This window comes from Macaca fascicularis, chromosome Y, assembly GCF_037993035.2.
Source record: "Macaca fascicularis isolate 582-1 chromosome Y, T2T-MFA8v1.1".
Taxonomy (NCBI): Eukaryota; Metazoa; Chordata; class Mammalia; order Primates; family Cercopithecidae; genus Macaca; species Macaca fascicularis.
The window spans coordinates 4,229,823-4,243,933 of NC_132903.1; the positions used below are offsets into that span (position 1 = coordinate 4,229,823).

Genomic DNA, 14,111 nt, shown 5'->3' on the forward strand with positions numbered 1-14,111 from the left:
TATACTGTATTTCTTAATTCTTAGTTTATTAATTCTTTTCATAACTTCTGAAGTCTTTAATTCATTTTGCATCTTAATGTTTAGAAATGTTTTTAGATATACAACCTTTACCTAATTCTTACTCACCAGCTACATTAGATATAAACAATACCAGTTGTGTCACTGTGAACTGTGACATAATTTCTGCCTATCCTGTGTCCAGCTAAAAGAATACAGAAAACAAAATACAATATAAAATTTTTAAATCTTTGTTAAGTACATATAACAAACATGTCTTGTACTCTTTTAAAAGATAATTTAGTATAATTTTTAAATTAAATTTTCTGTTTCTAGTATGCTTCACACAAATGCATTTCAAATAGTAACTTTTTTTCTGAAAGGGGGGAATTAATTTTTATTATTAACTGTATTACAGGGTTGGCTAGTGGATCTCATCAATAAATTTGGCACATTAAATGGGTTCCAGATATTGCATGATCGTTTTTTTAATGGATCAGCATTAAATGTTCAAATAATTGCAGCTCTTATTAAGTAAGTTATGTTTTCATGTGAATATTGTGTGGGTTGTGTCTCATTGTAAAATGAGTGTGGGTTGTGTCTCATTGTAAAATGAGGACCTGTTTTTGTGTTGTCTTAAGTGTTGAAACTAATTGGCAAGTTTAGTTCTTTTAAAAAAACTGAATATTAAACAGGTTTTGTGTCCTTCATATTTCAGACCATTTGGACAATGCTATGAGTTTCTCAGTCAACATACAGTGAAAAAGTACTTCATTCCAGTTATAGAAATAGTTCCACATTTATTAGAAAACTTAACTGATGAAGAACTGAAAAAAGAAGCAAAGAATGAAGCCAAAAATGATGCCCTTTCAATGATTATTAAATCTTTGAAGAACTTAGCTTCAAGAATTTCAGGACAAGATGAGACCATACAAAATTTGGAAATTTTTAGGTTAAAGATGATACTCAGGTAAGATGTTTTCCACCTTAAATTATTATCTGTGTGAATTCTGATATAACATTTACTCCAAAATTCTCTCATTTATGGTTGCAAATTTCCTCTTTTAATGGAAGGATGAATGCACTGAATGAAATAAATAAGGTTATAACGTTTATTCCAATTTTTTCTCATAGATTGTTGCAGATTTCCTCTTTTAATGGAAAGATGAATGCACTGAATGAAATAAATAAAGTTATATCTAGTGTATCATATTATACTCATCGACATAGTAATCCTGAGGAGGAAGAATGGCTGACAGCTGAGCGAATGGCAGTAAGCCTCTTAAGTCTTTTATTGTGAATGAAATGCTGCTTATAAAAAATTACATTATTACCAGTTACGGTTAGAAGCAACAGTAGCAAAAACTAAAATTGAAAGATTTATGAGTAATTGTAAGATCTTTTTATAATAATAATAAAAGGTTTAATAAATGATTAGTTGTTTGTTGAGGTAACAATTCTTCCTCTGGTAAATTTATTATTGCTGAATATAGATGTGATCTTCAGAGGGGTTGAGTGGATCTGCAGTCTAGTGAATGAAGTAACATAGTGATCACTTCCTAATTCAATTTGGAGATTAATAAATAGGGATTATAACTAATGGGATAATTGAGTGGTGCTTTACCATGATTTTAAGAATACTAAGATTCATTTCTTTTTTTTTTTTTTTTTTTGAGACAAAGTCTTGCTCCATTACCCATGCTGGAGTGCAGTGGTACAATCTCCACTCACTGTAACCTCCGCATACTGGGTTCAAGGAGTTCTCTGCCTCAGCCTCCCGATGAGCTGGTGTTACAGGCATTTGCAACCATGCCTGGCTAATTTTTGTATTTTGTATTTTTACAAAAATACAAGATGGATTTCACCATCTTGGCCAGGCTGGTCTTGAACTCCTGACCTCATGATCCACCTGCCTCGGCCTCCCAAAGTGTAAGATTAATTTCTTAATAATTTTATTTTAAAATCACTTATATATGTCATTTTGACAGGTAATGAAACTGTTTACCATAGATATCTTCATATATTTTAGTTTTGAAATAAATAACAAATAGTTTACCAAAGTATTAAAAAGTCTTTTTTTGAGTGTATGTGGTTTGCTACTAGTGGAGATCATTTCTGTAGAATAATCTTTACCATAAAATAATCTTCAGTGGATTATTGAAAATAATAACACTATAGCGATAGTGGAAAGGATTATAATGTGAAAAAAGATACGCTAAGGACATTTGGGTGGTACTAATGGTGTTTACTTAGACCCACGTTCATACTCAGTGCTATTTGCCTGCTTTGTGCAATGTTAAACAGAATTACTCAGTATATTCACTAGTCCTTGAATTATTACTGGTTCTTGAGAGTCACCAATAGTGAAAGTATTTAGCAAAATTTCACGTTGTTGTGGCACTTTTATTGTATTTTGCAGAAGAATCTAAGATTGGAAATATAAAACTGGTTGTTTTCAATGGATAGTTTGAGAAGTGTACTGTTGTATCACATATGGGAGTCTTTGTGAGCAGAAATAAAATTCTGTAAAATTATTTATTTTAATATTTACTAATTGCAAATTAAAACACCAACATAATTCATTATATTAGTGGATTACAATTGGTGAATCTAGCACACCTATGGGAAGATTTTGTATGCCAGATTCTGTGAAATAAGTTATTTTAGTATTTAATTTTGAATTAACGCAACACTTAAATATTACACAACCGTGCTGTAATTTGTGAATGTATACATAATTTGGACTTTTGAATTCTTAACGTTATTTAGAAGTCAGAGACATATTTTTGTTTTGCTTTTTAAAAAAATTTCTTTTTAGTTTCTGCATTGAATTTTTGTGTTACATTTAGGAATGGATACAGCAAAATAGTATCTTATCCATAGTCTTGCAAGACAGTCTTCATCAACCACAATATGTAGAAAAGCTAGAGAAAATTCTTCGTTTTGTGATTAAAGAAAAGGCTCTTACATTACAGGACCTTGATAATATCTGGGCAGCACAGGTAAGAGAGTGAGATGATAGCTATTTTCTAAGAAAGATACCGAAAAGGAGAAGTTTTGTGGTAACCCTTATGTAAGGCCAGCAATTTAGTATTGCCTGACTTTTACCAATGCATGTGCTGTTCATGTAGAGAAATCCTACCAAGAATTTTTAAACAAAAAGTAACATTTTTCTGTCTTTGTATATACTCAACGGCAGCAGCTTATATAGATTGTTTTTTGTTTTGTTTTGTTTTGAGACAGAGTCTCGCTCTGTCTCCCAGACTGGAGTGCAGTGGTGGGAATCTCAGCTCACTGGAAGCTCCGCCTCCTGGGTTCATGCCATTCTCCTGCCTCACCCTCCAGAGTAGCTGGGACTACAGGTGCCCACAACCAGGCCCGCCTAATATTTTGTTTTTTTCAGAAGAGACGGGGTTTCACTGTGTTCGCCAGGATGGTCTTGATCTCCCTACCTCATGATCCACCGTCCTCGGCCCTGCAAAGTGCTGGGATTGTAGGCGTGAGCCACTGCACTCGCCCATAGATGGGTTTTAAACGAACAAAATAGAGCAAAATAATTGTCATTAAAGGAACAATTATTGAAAGAGTATAAATAATCTGTATTTGGAGGCTTTCACCTAAGTAATGCATAGAAGAAACAAATATCACAAGAGTTCCATTACTGTGACTTTAAAAAACATACGATTATTATAGAAGATTGTGACTTTCCTTTTTTTTTTTTTTTTTGAGACGGAGTTTCGCTCTGCTCTGTCGCCCAGGCTGGAGTGCATTGGCTGGATATCAGCTCACTGCAAGCTCCGCCTCCCAGGTTCATGCCATTCTTCTGCCTCAGCCTCCCGAGTAGCTGGAACTACAGGCGCCCGCCACCTCACTCGGCTAGTTTTTTGTAGAGATGGGGTTTCACCATATTAGCCAGGATGGTCTCGATCTCCTGGCCTCGTGATCCACCCGTCTCGGCCTCTCAAACTGCTGGGATTACAGGCTTGAGCCACTGCGCCCGGCCCAGATTGTGACTTTTCATAATAAAAACCCTGGTTTCAGAGATACTAATGCATATGTTTTTACATTATCTTAATAGTAGGTTTCTACTCCTGGGTCACTTGGGGAGTATTGCTAGGCACTAGCTCATAAAGCTTGTTTTTTGCCTTTTTTTAAAAGAGAAACAACAGAATACTTAATCTTGCCTTTATTGACCCCTTAAGCTTTGAGTTTTGAAACAATCCAATATTTTGATTTCTTTTTCTCTTAGTTTTATTTGTAAATACCTTCTAGTAAGTTTTCATATTAACTTCCAAAGTTTACTATTTGTTCCCTAAAAAACTGAGTTGTCAAGTATTAAATGAGGTTCTAAAGCATTTCAAATATTAAGAATTCCGTTATTACCTCAAATGAAGTAGGAGTGTTTATTAAGTAATGGAGATTGTTATAGTACAACTATTTTTTTGTTATTAAAATGTAAGTATGCTATAATTTTTTTGTCTGCATTTATTTATTCTATTTTTGTTTTTTCAACAGGCAGGAAAACATGAAGCTATTGTGAAGAATGTACATGATCTGCTAGCAAAGTTGGCTTGGGATTTTTCTCCTGGACAACTTGATCATCTTTTTGATTGCTTTAAGGTAGTAGCTTGAAATAGTAAAGTATTGCCAGTTAATTGTAAGTAAAGTTAATTAGTTAGATTGCTTTTGCTTATAGCTAGTGTGCTTAACTAACATTTTCATCGAAGAATCTCTGATGAAAAAGAATTGATCATTGTTGTTTCTTCCAATCAGAGCTTAACAATAATTTTTTATAATAGTTTTCATCACAAATGCAGAATCTTAATGTTTTTTCACTTTGATTATTTCTTTGAATTCATTTCCACTGGTAGTTTTCATTTTGATTTTGGTTAAAATAACCTGTAGAAATGCAGAGAATAATTGGAAAATAAGGCATAAAACATTCTGGTTCTTTGGAGTTATGTATATGGCATATAGAAATGAAATTCAAAAAGCAAGAGGTTTCTGATATCATAATGTTACGTTTAAAGGCATTTTAGCACTATGGTCTAGCTGGTTTTTAAAGTTGGTGAATTTATAAATGAAGAATATAAATCCGTATGTCATTATTCATGAATAAATATTTCAGTAAAATAGTAATTAGATTTTTGGTGGGAGCTTTAGTTGCTAATTACAACAGAGAATAGATTGGCATTGTTCTTTTAAAATGTGGATTCTTACATTCTGTCACCTAACTATTCTATTTCTGAATATATGCCCTAGAGAAACTCATGAATATATTTACTAAGGAATGTGTTCAACAGTATCTTAGCAGGATTGTTTTATTAGTCTCAAACTGAAGAAAACAAATGTCGATATATTGTGAAAAGATAAGTAAACTGTGTACTCCTCTTATATGGAACACTTCGTGACAATGAAAATTAACACACTGTAACAATTTAGCACATAGATCGATCTTGCCTTTATGGAGAAGGTAGAGAAAAGGAATAAAATTATATACAGGAAGTCAGAAGTGACCTGGATAATAGTTTCACAAGCATTACACTTTGAATTCTGACTTAACATCCCAGATGTGTTAAATCAGAATTACCATGTAAAGGGACTAGGAGACTTTTAATCAGTCATGTCAGCATAATAAGAATTTGTTTGAGATGACTATATGTTTTAATCTGTTGGAAGTATATCAAAGGTAGGCAAGGACATCAATATTGAGAAGTTACATTTGATACTCTTAATTTCCTATTGCTTTTAGTTCTGAGATAATTTCTGAAACAGTGATGCACCAAGACAGCCATAATGATAGATGGAGGATCTGGTCAGTTTCTCTCTTTTTTTTCCTCCCTCTCCTTTTTAATTCATAAATTCTCAAGATGACCTTAATATAATTGAAATAAAAAAATATATTATCTGACTGGGCATGGTGTCTCACACCTGTAACCCCAGCACTTTAGGAGACTGAGGAGCGTGGCTCACATGAGGTCAGGAGTTCAAGACCAGCTTGGCCAACATGATGAAACCACATCTCTACTAAAAATACAAAAAATTAGCTAGTTGTGGTGGTGCATGCCTACAATCCCAGCTACTCTGGAGAATCTCTTGGACCTGGGGGGCAGAGGTTGCAGTGAGCCAAGATCACACCACTGCCTCAAAAGAAGGAGTAACAGAGGGAGACTATCTCAAAAGAAAAAAAAACCTGTCATTTCTGTATTGCTGTTTGGCTTATCTGTTGTTTATCAGAAGTGTCTGTTATTAAATGACAAGCATTGCTTTTTTGAGGTGTTGATAAATCTGGCAGTTCTTACACAGCATGCCAGTGTGTCTTGAAAGGTCTTTGTTAAGGTGCTTTTAAGGAGGCAATGAGTATACGCCAATTATCAATTCTTTGTAGGTTGCAGCTGGATGATTCGAAGTTTATCTTTCTTCGCAGTTACCTATAGTTGATGTACTTGGTCAAACTCTAGGTGATAAAGATTTGAATTCTAAGTAAGCCTTTGTCTTCTGAGATGTTGGTACTAATTTTCAGTGCTTGCCAACATTTTATTTTTGGCATAATTTTTAATTTTTGAAAGTCTTGTGGTTATGAGATTCTCTTTGTGGTCATTAATTTTAATATTTCTAGATATTGAGACTGAAAAATTTTACATGTGTTTGAGCTGTCCTTACGTCCTTCTTAGAATATGTCTATTTTTCCTGTCCAGTAATTGTCCTAATTTGTTTCCTAAGAGTTTTTGTGTATCTAAATGCTTATTGTCCAAACCATATCACAAATAGTTTCTCATAGGTTTTATTAACAGTTTGTTTGAATCAGCATCCAACTACATTCCTCACTGTATAGTTTTATTGTAATCACTCCTCTTTGATTCTATAGTTGTCTCATTATTTTTGTTCTTGTAATAATATTAATCGTTTGCTGTTTTGTTAGCAGTTTCTGTATTCCTTTTATTATTTCAATGGGAATTTTTTGGACACCAGAGGGAATTAAAAGCAAGTGTTACAGTTGTCTTCCTAAGAAATTCTGTATTTATCATTTTAAATTATTGTATAGTTACTAGCTTAAGGTGATGTAGTCCTTTCTCCTATTATTGGATATTTAAGTGGATTTCAGTTCTTTAGTTCTAGTGTGGTTGGAATTTATTCCTTCCAGTGGGTTCTTGGTCTCACTGACTTCAAGAATGAAGCCGCAGACCCTTGTGGTGTTACAGCTCATAAAAGTAGTGCAGACCCAAAGAGTGAACAGCAACAAGAGTTACTGTGAAGAGCAAAAGAACAAAGCTTCCACAGCATGGAAGGCGACCTGAGTGTGTTGCTGCTGCTGGCTTGGGTGGCCAGGTTTTATTCCCGTATTGGGCCTGGCCCACATCCTGCTGATTGGTCCATTTTACAGAGCTCTGATTGGTCCATTTTACATAGTGCTGACTGGTGTGTTTACAGTTCTTTAGCTAGACACAGAGTGCTGTTTGGTGCATTTACAATGGTTTAGCTAGACACAAAAGTTCTCCAAGTCCCCATCTAACCTAGAAGCTCAGCTCTTGATAGTAACTACTGACTAATAAAATACTACGTACAGCTTCCTCTGAATTGCTGGACATTTAGAACACTGTTTTACTTTAATAAATTTTTTATACTGAGATGATTGTAGATTCATGTACCATGTTAGGAAGTAGTGCAGAAAATCCCACGTTCTTTAACCTGTTACTCCTAGTGTTAACATCTTTAAAAATCACTGCAACCAAGATTTTGATCACTACCAAGATTTTGACATTGTTTCCATCAAGATACTGAACATCTGTATCACCACAAGGATTCCTCATGGTGCCCCTTTATTGCAACACCCACTTGCCTTCTGCCCCGACTTCCTCCTTAACCCCTGGCAACTAACCGGACTGCCAGTCAGTTCAATTTCTAAAGGTCTTTTGCTTTTGGTTTTACTTTAAACGTGTACTCACGGGAATTGAACACAATATATCCTTTTAGATTAGTTTTTTTCATTCCATTTAATTATTTGCAGGCTTACTACAATGATATATATCAGGTTGAGTATCCCTTATCTGAAATGCTTAGTACCAGAAGCATTGTGGATTTTTTTTTTTTTTTTTTGGAGCTTTTGCCTCATACTGACTACTTGAGCATCTCTACATTAAAAATCTAAAATCCAGAATTTTTTTTTCGTTGTTGTTGTTGTTTTTGAGATGGAGTCTCACTCTGTCACCCAGGCTGGAGGGCAGTGGCACAGTCTCAGCTCACTGCAAGCACAGCCTCCCGAATTCACACTATTCTTCTGCCTCAGCCTCCCGAGTAGCTGGGACTACAGGTGCCTGCCACCATGCCTGGATAACTTTTTTGGATTTTTTTAGTACAGACAGGGTTTCACCGTGTTAGGCAGGATGGTCTTGATCTGCTGACCTTGTGATCTGCCTGCCTCAACCTCCAAAAGTGTTGGGATTACAGCTGAGCCACCATGCCCGGCCCAGAATGTTTTAAGGAGCATATCCTTTGCACATCATGTCACCATGCAGAAAGTTTCAGATTTTGGAGCATTTGGATTTCAGATCTTCACATTAGTTATACTGTATCTGACATTTGTTTCTTTTATTGACGAGTAGTACTCGGTATGAACTACTCACCATGAATGGATGTCTGTAGTGTTTCAGGTTGGGGCTATTATAAACTGCTGTGAACGCTGGTAGGCAGGGTTTTTGGCTTATTTTTGTTTTGTTTTTGTGTGTGTGTGTGTTTTGATGTAATACTTATTTCTCTAGGTGAGATGAAATGTGGAATGTCTCACCAATACACCTTAATGTAGCAGTTTCTCATTGCCTATATCAGTACCCCAGGTTCTTTGTCCTGTGTCCAAGAAAATTAAGGAATGTGGACACAAAGGTGGGATTGGAGTGAAAATTTAATAAGTGAAAGGAAAAAGCTCTCTGCAGTAGAGAGGAGTCCAAGTGGATTGCTGGGTAATAGCTGAATTTAACAGCTTTTATAAGAAACTCTTCTCATCTCCGTAGCAGTTTAAATAACTTCTGTTATCAGTAAAGATGTCTGTGCAACTCCTCGTATCTTAAGCAGTTGTGGGTATGTCTCTAGGCAAGCACAAAGTGCCACTTCTCTTCTTTGTATAACTTAGGGTTTGTTTTAGATAAGCTCCTGACCTCCTTCTGTAAGATCTCACTGTTTATATGCCTGAAAACGTTTTTCCTGGGAGCTGGCTAATTATACAAAGTTGCTGATGTATGTGCAGGTGCAGCCTATGTTTTTACAAACTGGTTTTTCCTTTGCTTTTCCCTCATTCCCTGCTTCAGGAGTGGAAACCCTAACTGCTGTTAGGAAGATTGAGCATTGATCTTTCTGGTTAATTCCTGCTGGAGACAGGCATTGTATGGGGAACAGAAGCTAGGATTCCTCAAGGAGATGGTTTAAGGGACTCAGATGAAAGGAGTGTTTATGCCTGGTTCCATTTGCATTACCATTTGGAGCTTGGTAGGCTCTAAGTGAAATGAAACAATTTGGATTACTAGTGGACATGTGTTAAAATGAGACAAGGAGTGGGGAAAGACAGTTTTAAAATCCCGAGGCTTTTAACATGCCCTAATAACTGGTGGCTGTAAGTATGCCTGTTAAGATTTTAGGTGCATGGGGCTTGGCTTTGTGGCGCTTCCTTGGTCTTATTTTCTCAGAAAGGAAACTTTTGGGTTATAGGTTACCTGGCAGCATTTTTAGGATAATTGCCCTGAATTCTAGAACATTGTTCCAGATTTTTACATTACATATCCCTTTCTGTTTTCACGGAGCTGCAGCCAGAGATGACTGGTTACTGTACAGGAATAAGCAGCATTAGTTTAAAATGTAGGCAAGAACATAAAAACAACTAATGCTCTAGAAGTCAATGACAGATATGTGTTAAGTTTGGAACATAATTACCCTCTTTCCGTCCTTATTTCTGTTAAAAACAAATAGGACTGTGTTGTTTGCAAAATTAAAGTTGGTCTGATATTTGCATAAAATGCAGGAAGAATAATTATTTGTACACAGGCCTTTTAGATAGGCTTTGATGGAACTTTCGTCCACAAGGAATCTCGGATGGGACTTTGAAGCTGAGTCCAGCCATGGGTTTGTACCCTCAGATACCTGTGAGTTAGGTAAACTTCTCTTTTCTTGAGGTTCCAAGAGCATGGTGTTCCTAGGGCTGTGAGAAAGTAAATTCGTTACCGCAAATTAGGAAGCTTGTATGGAGGCTGTGTAGACAAGGTGTGAGACCACTTTTCCCAAAGGGCTTTTATTGGCTCTGTAAGTCAAGACTGACTCCTTCAACGGAAACACACTCTCCAGTCAAAGCCTTGGTAAAACAACCAGTTTTTCCAATTGTGTCCTGTTCAAAATAAAATGGATTCTTACTGCACCGATGCAGACAACCATATTATGAGTCAAGAATACTTAAAACAACTTTCTGAATTTTAAAGGAACTAGGCAGAAAAAAACAAATATGCTGTAAACCTTGTTCACAAGAGTATACCTTACTTGGTTGTTAAAGGCTGTAGCTAGCTCAAGACAAGTTTCCTTGACTCTGAAAAACAAAATAAGGATCAGCAATGTTCCAATCATAAACCAAAAAGATTGCTTTAGTTCTCTGTTAGTTCAGTCTGTTCTGTTAACTTTGGTTCTACTTGATATTTGTAAACATTTCGGCTTTTCATGAGTCCTGTACATTTTTCTGTTATCAGAAACCTGCATTTGAGAGCACCTGTTAAAGTTCCACAGCTGATTATAAACTATTTTTTTGAATGAGATTCAAACAAGACAACAATTGCCTGTAAAGACAAAATGTCCAAGGTGATTATAGTCAAGAACATGATTGACAAATGTGATTATTTCCATGGCTTACAATAACTCACAACCTTAATTGCAATTAACAGCACATATTTGGGGACTACAACCTTGGATATCCCATCAGCCTTTATTATTACATAGAAATCCTATTGAAGAGAGAAAGTTAAAATTACACCCTTGCATTAGTTTACTATTAATGTTAGCCTCGATTTTTAATGAAACCTCACAGGCAATCCTATTCCATTTTAACCAGTTTGACCATGAGGTGAAATTTTCTCAAACCTCTTATAACACTTTACAAGTTTTGCTAAAGAACAGATTGGGATCTTAAGAAAACCTTGTTGTGCTTTTATTTCAATGTTTAATTTACAGGGAAAAAACATAAATACCCTTTTTAATTTAGTTAATATGTTCATATACATAGTTTTCTTTGTAAGATTAATTTTTGCAGTCTTTTTCAATTTGCTTAAACCTTCTAGTTTATCTAATCTAAGACAGTCCTTTATTCTTAGGCACAATGTACATTTCCTTGCCTTCTTAAAATCTTTTACTAAAAACACATTTTACTGTTTTTATATACCTTGCATGTAAATCTATTTCCAGTAGTTTCAATTAGATGTCAAAATGGTAACTCTTAGGAATTTTGTTTTTTTTCTTTGAGACCGAGTGTCGTTCTGTCAGCTAGGCTGGAGTGTAGTGGCGTGATCTTGGCCCACTGCAAGCTCCACCTTCCGGGTTCATGCCATTCTCCTGCCTCAGCCTCCCCAGTAGCTGGGACTACAGGCACATGCCACCACACCTGGCTAAGTTTTTGTATTTTTAGTAGAGACAAGGTTTCACCATGTTAGCCAGGATGGTCTTGATCTCCTGACCTCATGATCTGCCCATCTCAGCCTCCCAAAGTGCTGGGATTACAGGCGTGAGCCACAGTGCCAGCCAAGACTTTTTATTTTTAAAGATGTAAGTCACGTGAACTGAAAGGTACCACAGCTTTTGCTTTTTCCTTAAAAATATTTGACCTAAGTGCTTATTTATTTAGGCTATTTAATTAGAGCTCTTTTTATAGACATCACATACATATCACATACATGACTACACAGAAGAAGATCCAACAGCTTAGGGTGGAGCACTTTTAAGAGCAGGGCTAGGAGTACAGTTTCCTGTGCCTAGTAAATAAGCATAGCTGGAAGACAAAGACAGATTAGAAGGACTTACTACCTCTAATTACAGGTGGTAATTCTAATTCTGTTGCAGGTGGGCTGACCATCCTTTAGCCAACAAGTTAAGTTCCTTATGTAACCCACAGGCTGTTGAGCCAGACCTTAAGCCTTAGTTAAAAATTCTGGAGTCATTCCTTTCTTTCCTAATACGTAGAGACTGGATGCTTTCCCTGTGGGAAGACTGAGGGCTGGTGTTTTAAGTAAGGCTTACTTTAGCTGGTTAAAGGCTTTTTGAGCCTCAGTGTCCCAAATTGTGGGGGTGAGTTTTAACTGTTTGAGTTTCTCTTAAGAGGTAGTATAAGGGAGAGCCATTTCCCTGTACTTAGGTATTCACAGTCTACAAAATCCGGTAATACCTAGTATTAACAGTAAAGGAAATAGACTCAATCTTTTCCTCACCTGGTTCTCTGGTCGCTTCTGAAAAGAGTAGACCTAGTGACTTTACTGAAGTCTGACAGAGCTGAGTGTTAGATTTGGAGACCCTTTCAGCTAAGAGATTGAGGATAGCCTCAGTGCCTTCCTGAGACTTCCTTAATTGGGGCACAGAGGAGAGGGTCATTTATACACTGCAAAGTTTTAACTTGCGGGTGAGAAAAATTAGATTTTTCAACAGGGTCTGTTTCGTTAATTTCCTTCCCATATTAGGAGCTGCCTGAGTAATAAACCAGCAGAGGAGAGAGAAGGAGGTGTGTTTCACTAGAGCTTCTCTCATTCTTTCCAAAAAGGCTGAAAGGACTTTATCTAGTTTTTGATCTATCGTGGAAACCTTGGAGTAGTTAATAGGTTTGGCTCTAATCCCCTGCAAGTCCTTCAGTATACACATTTGTGAAAGTTTCCATCTCCATTTTCTGATGCTATCATCATAGTCCCATTTAGAGTCCTTTAAGGTCACTGCTACTTTTCTCATAACTTTGTCTTCCCTGGAACATCCTTCGAAGAGTGTTTAAATACTCGGCTTACATCCTGGAAGGCCTTTATACGTGAGTGAAAGTGGGACTTTCCCAGAGTGTACTTTAGGGTCTGAGGATTAAAGGAGATCCAGTTCTTGTTCAAGGGGATTGCAGGCTTGAGGATGGGGTGTTATATATCTAGAAAAGAGACAAGAGGCATCCCTCAGTCTTTTCTTTTCAGTGACCCAGAGTGGAGAGGAAGACAGTGAGAGCAGCACCCCAACCCACCATCAACTGTTTTGCCTCCTTGGTTACTGTGTCCCAGCACCATATTGAATGTGCCACCCCCAAACCATGGTACCAGAGGAGCAAAGCAGTGGGGTTAGTCATGCTCACCCATGTGGCCTTAGTGCTGTGCCGGTGATTACCCTTTGACCTGCTAGACTTACGTGGTCTGTGTGACTCCTTGATGGGTGGGTCTCATGAGATACTACCTAAGAAATGCATTTGGTGCATTTCAGCAAGGCCCCTTAATGGAGGGAGTGGTGTTTTTTCTTTTTTCTTTTTTTTTTTTTTGAGATGGAGCCTCGCTCAGCCACCCAGGCTGGAGTGCAGTGGCGCAATCTTACCTCACTGCAACCACTGTCTCCCAGGTTCAAGCGATTCTCCCATCTCAGCCTCCTGAGTAGCTGGAATTACAGGCATCTGCCATCATGCCCAGCTAATTTTAGTATTTTAGTGGAGATGGGGTTTCACCATGTTGACCAGGCTTGAACTTCTGACCTCAGGTGATCCACCTGCCTTGGCCTTCTAAAGTGCTAGGGTTACAGACCTGAACCACTGCGCCTAGCCTGTAGGGAGTGTTTTAATATTATCTCTGGCTTCCCTTACTATGGCCCTCGTGAAATATTGAAACTCCAGAGAATGGAACTGATTGACTTTTTTTTTTTTTTTGAGACAGAATTTTGCTGTTTTCTCCCAGGCTGAAGTGCAGTGGTGCAATCTCAGCTTACTTCAACCTCCACCTCGTGGGTTCAAGCAATTCTATGTGCAGGTGCAGCCTCCCGAGTAGCTGGGATTACAGGCATGGGGAATGGAGCCTAGTCCCTAATAAAGGAATGTAAGAGGGAGAGGAATTGGGGAACTAGAGGTTTTAGACAAGGGGACCACAAGGCTC

The 14,111-nt window shown here is 37.1% G+C and overlaps 1 protein-coding gene across 36 annotated transcripts in view; it reads left to right on the plus strand.

Annotated features, from left to right (window-relative positions):
- Positions 1–14,111, plus strand: part of USP9Y (ubiquitin specific peptidase 9 Y-linked) — a 211,552-nt gene that overhangs the window by 73,582 nt on the left and 123,859 nt on the right. For 34 of the 36 annotated variants that reach the window (XM_074030450.1, XM_074030458.1, XM_074030467.1 and 31 more), the window contains 5 exons: positions 416–531; positions 716–967; positions 1,132–1,270; positions 2,847–2,999; positions 4,513–4,617. In XM_074030450.1, coding sequence (XP_073886551.1) covers positions 416–531; positions 716–967; positions 1,132–1,270; positions 2,847–2,999; positions 4,513–4,617 — 765 coding nt within the window. The remainder of the gene's footprint in view (positions 1–415; positions 532–715; positions 968–1,131; positions 1,271–2,846; positions 3,000–4,512; positions 4,618–14,111) is intronic. The other 2 variants (XM_074030466.1, XM_074030436.1) reach the window with 1 other exon arrangement.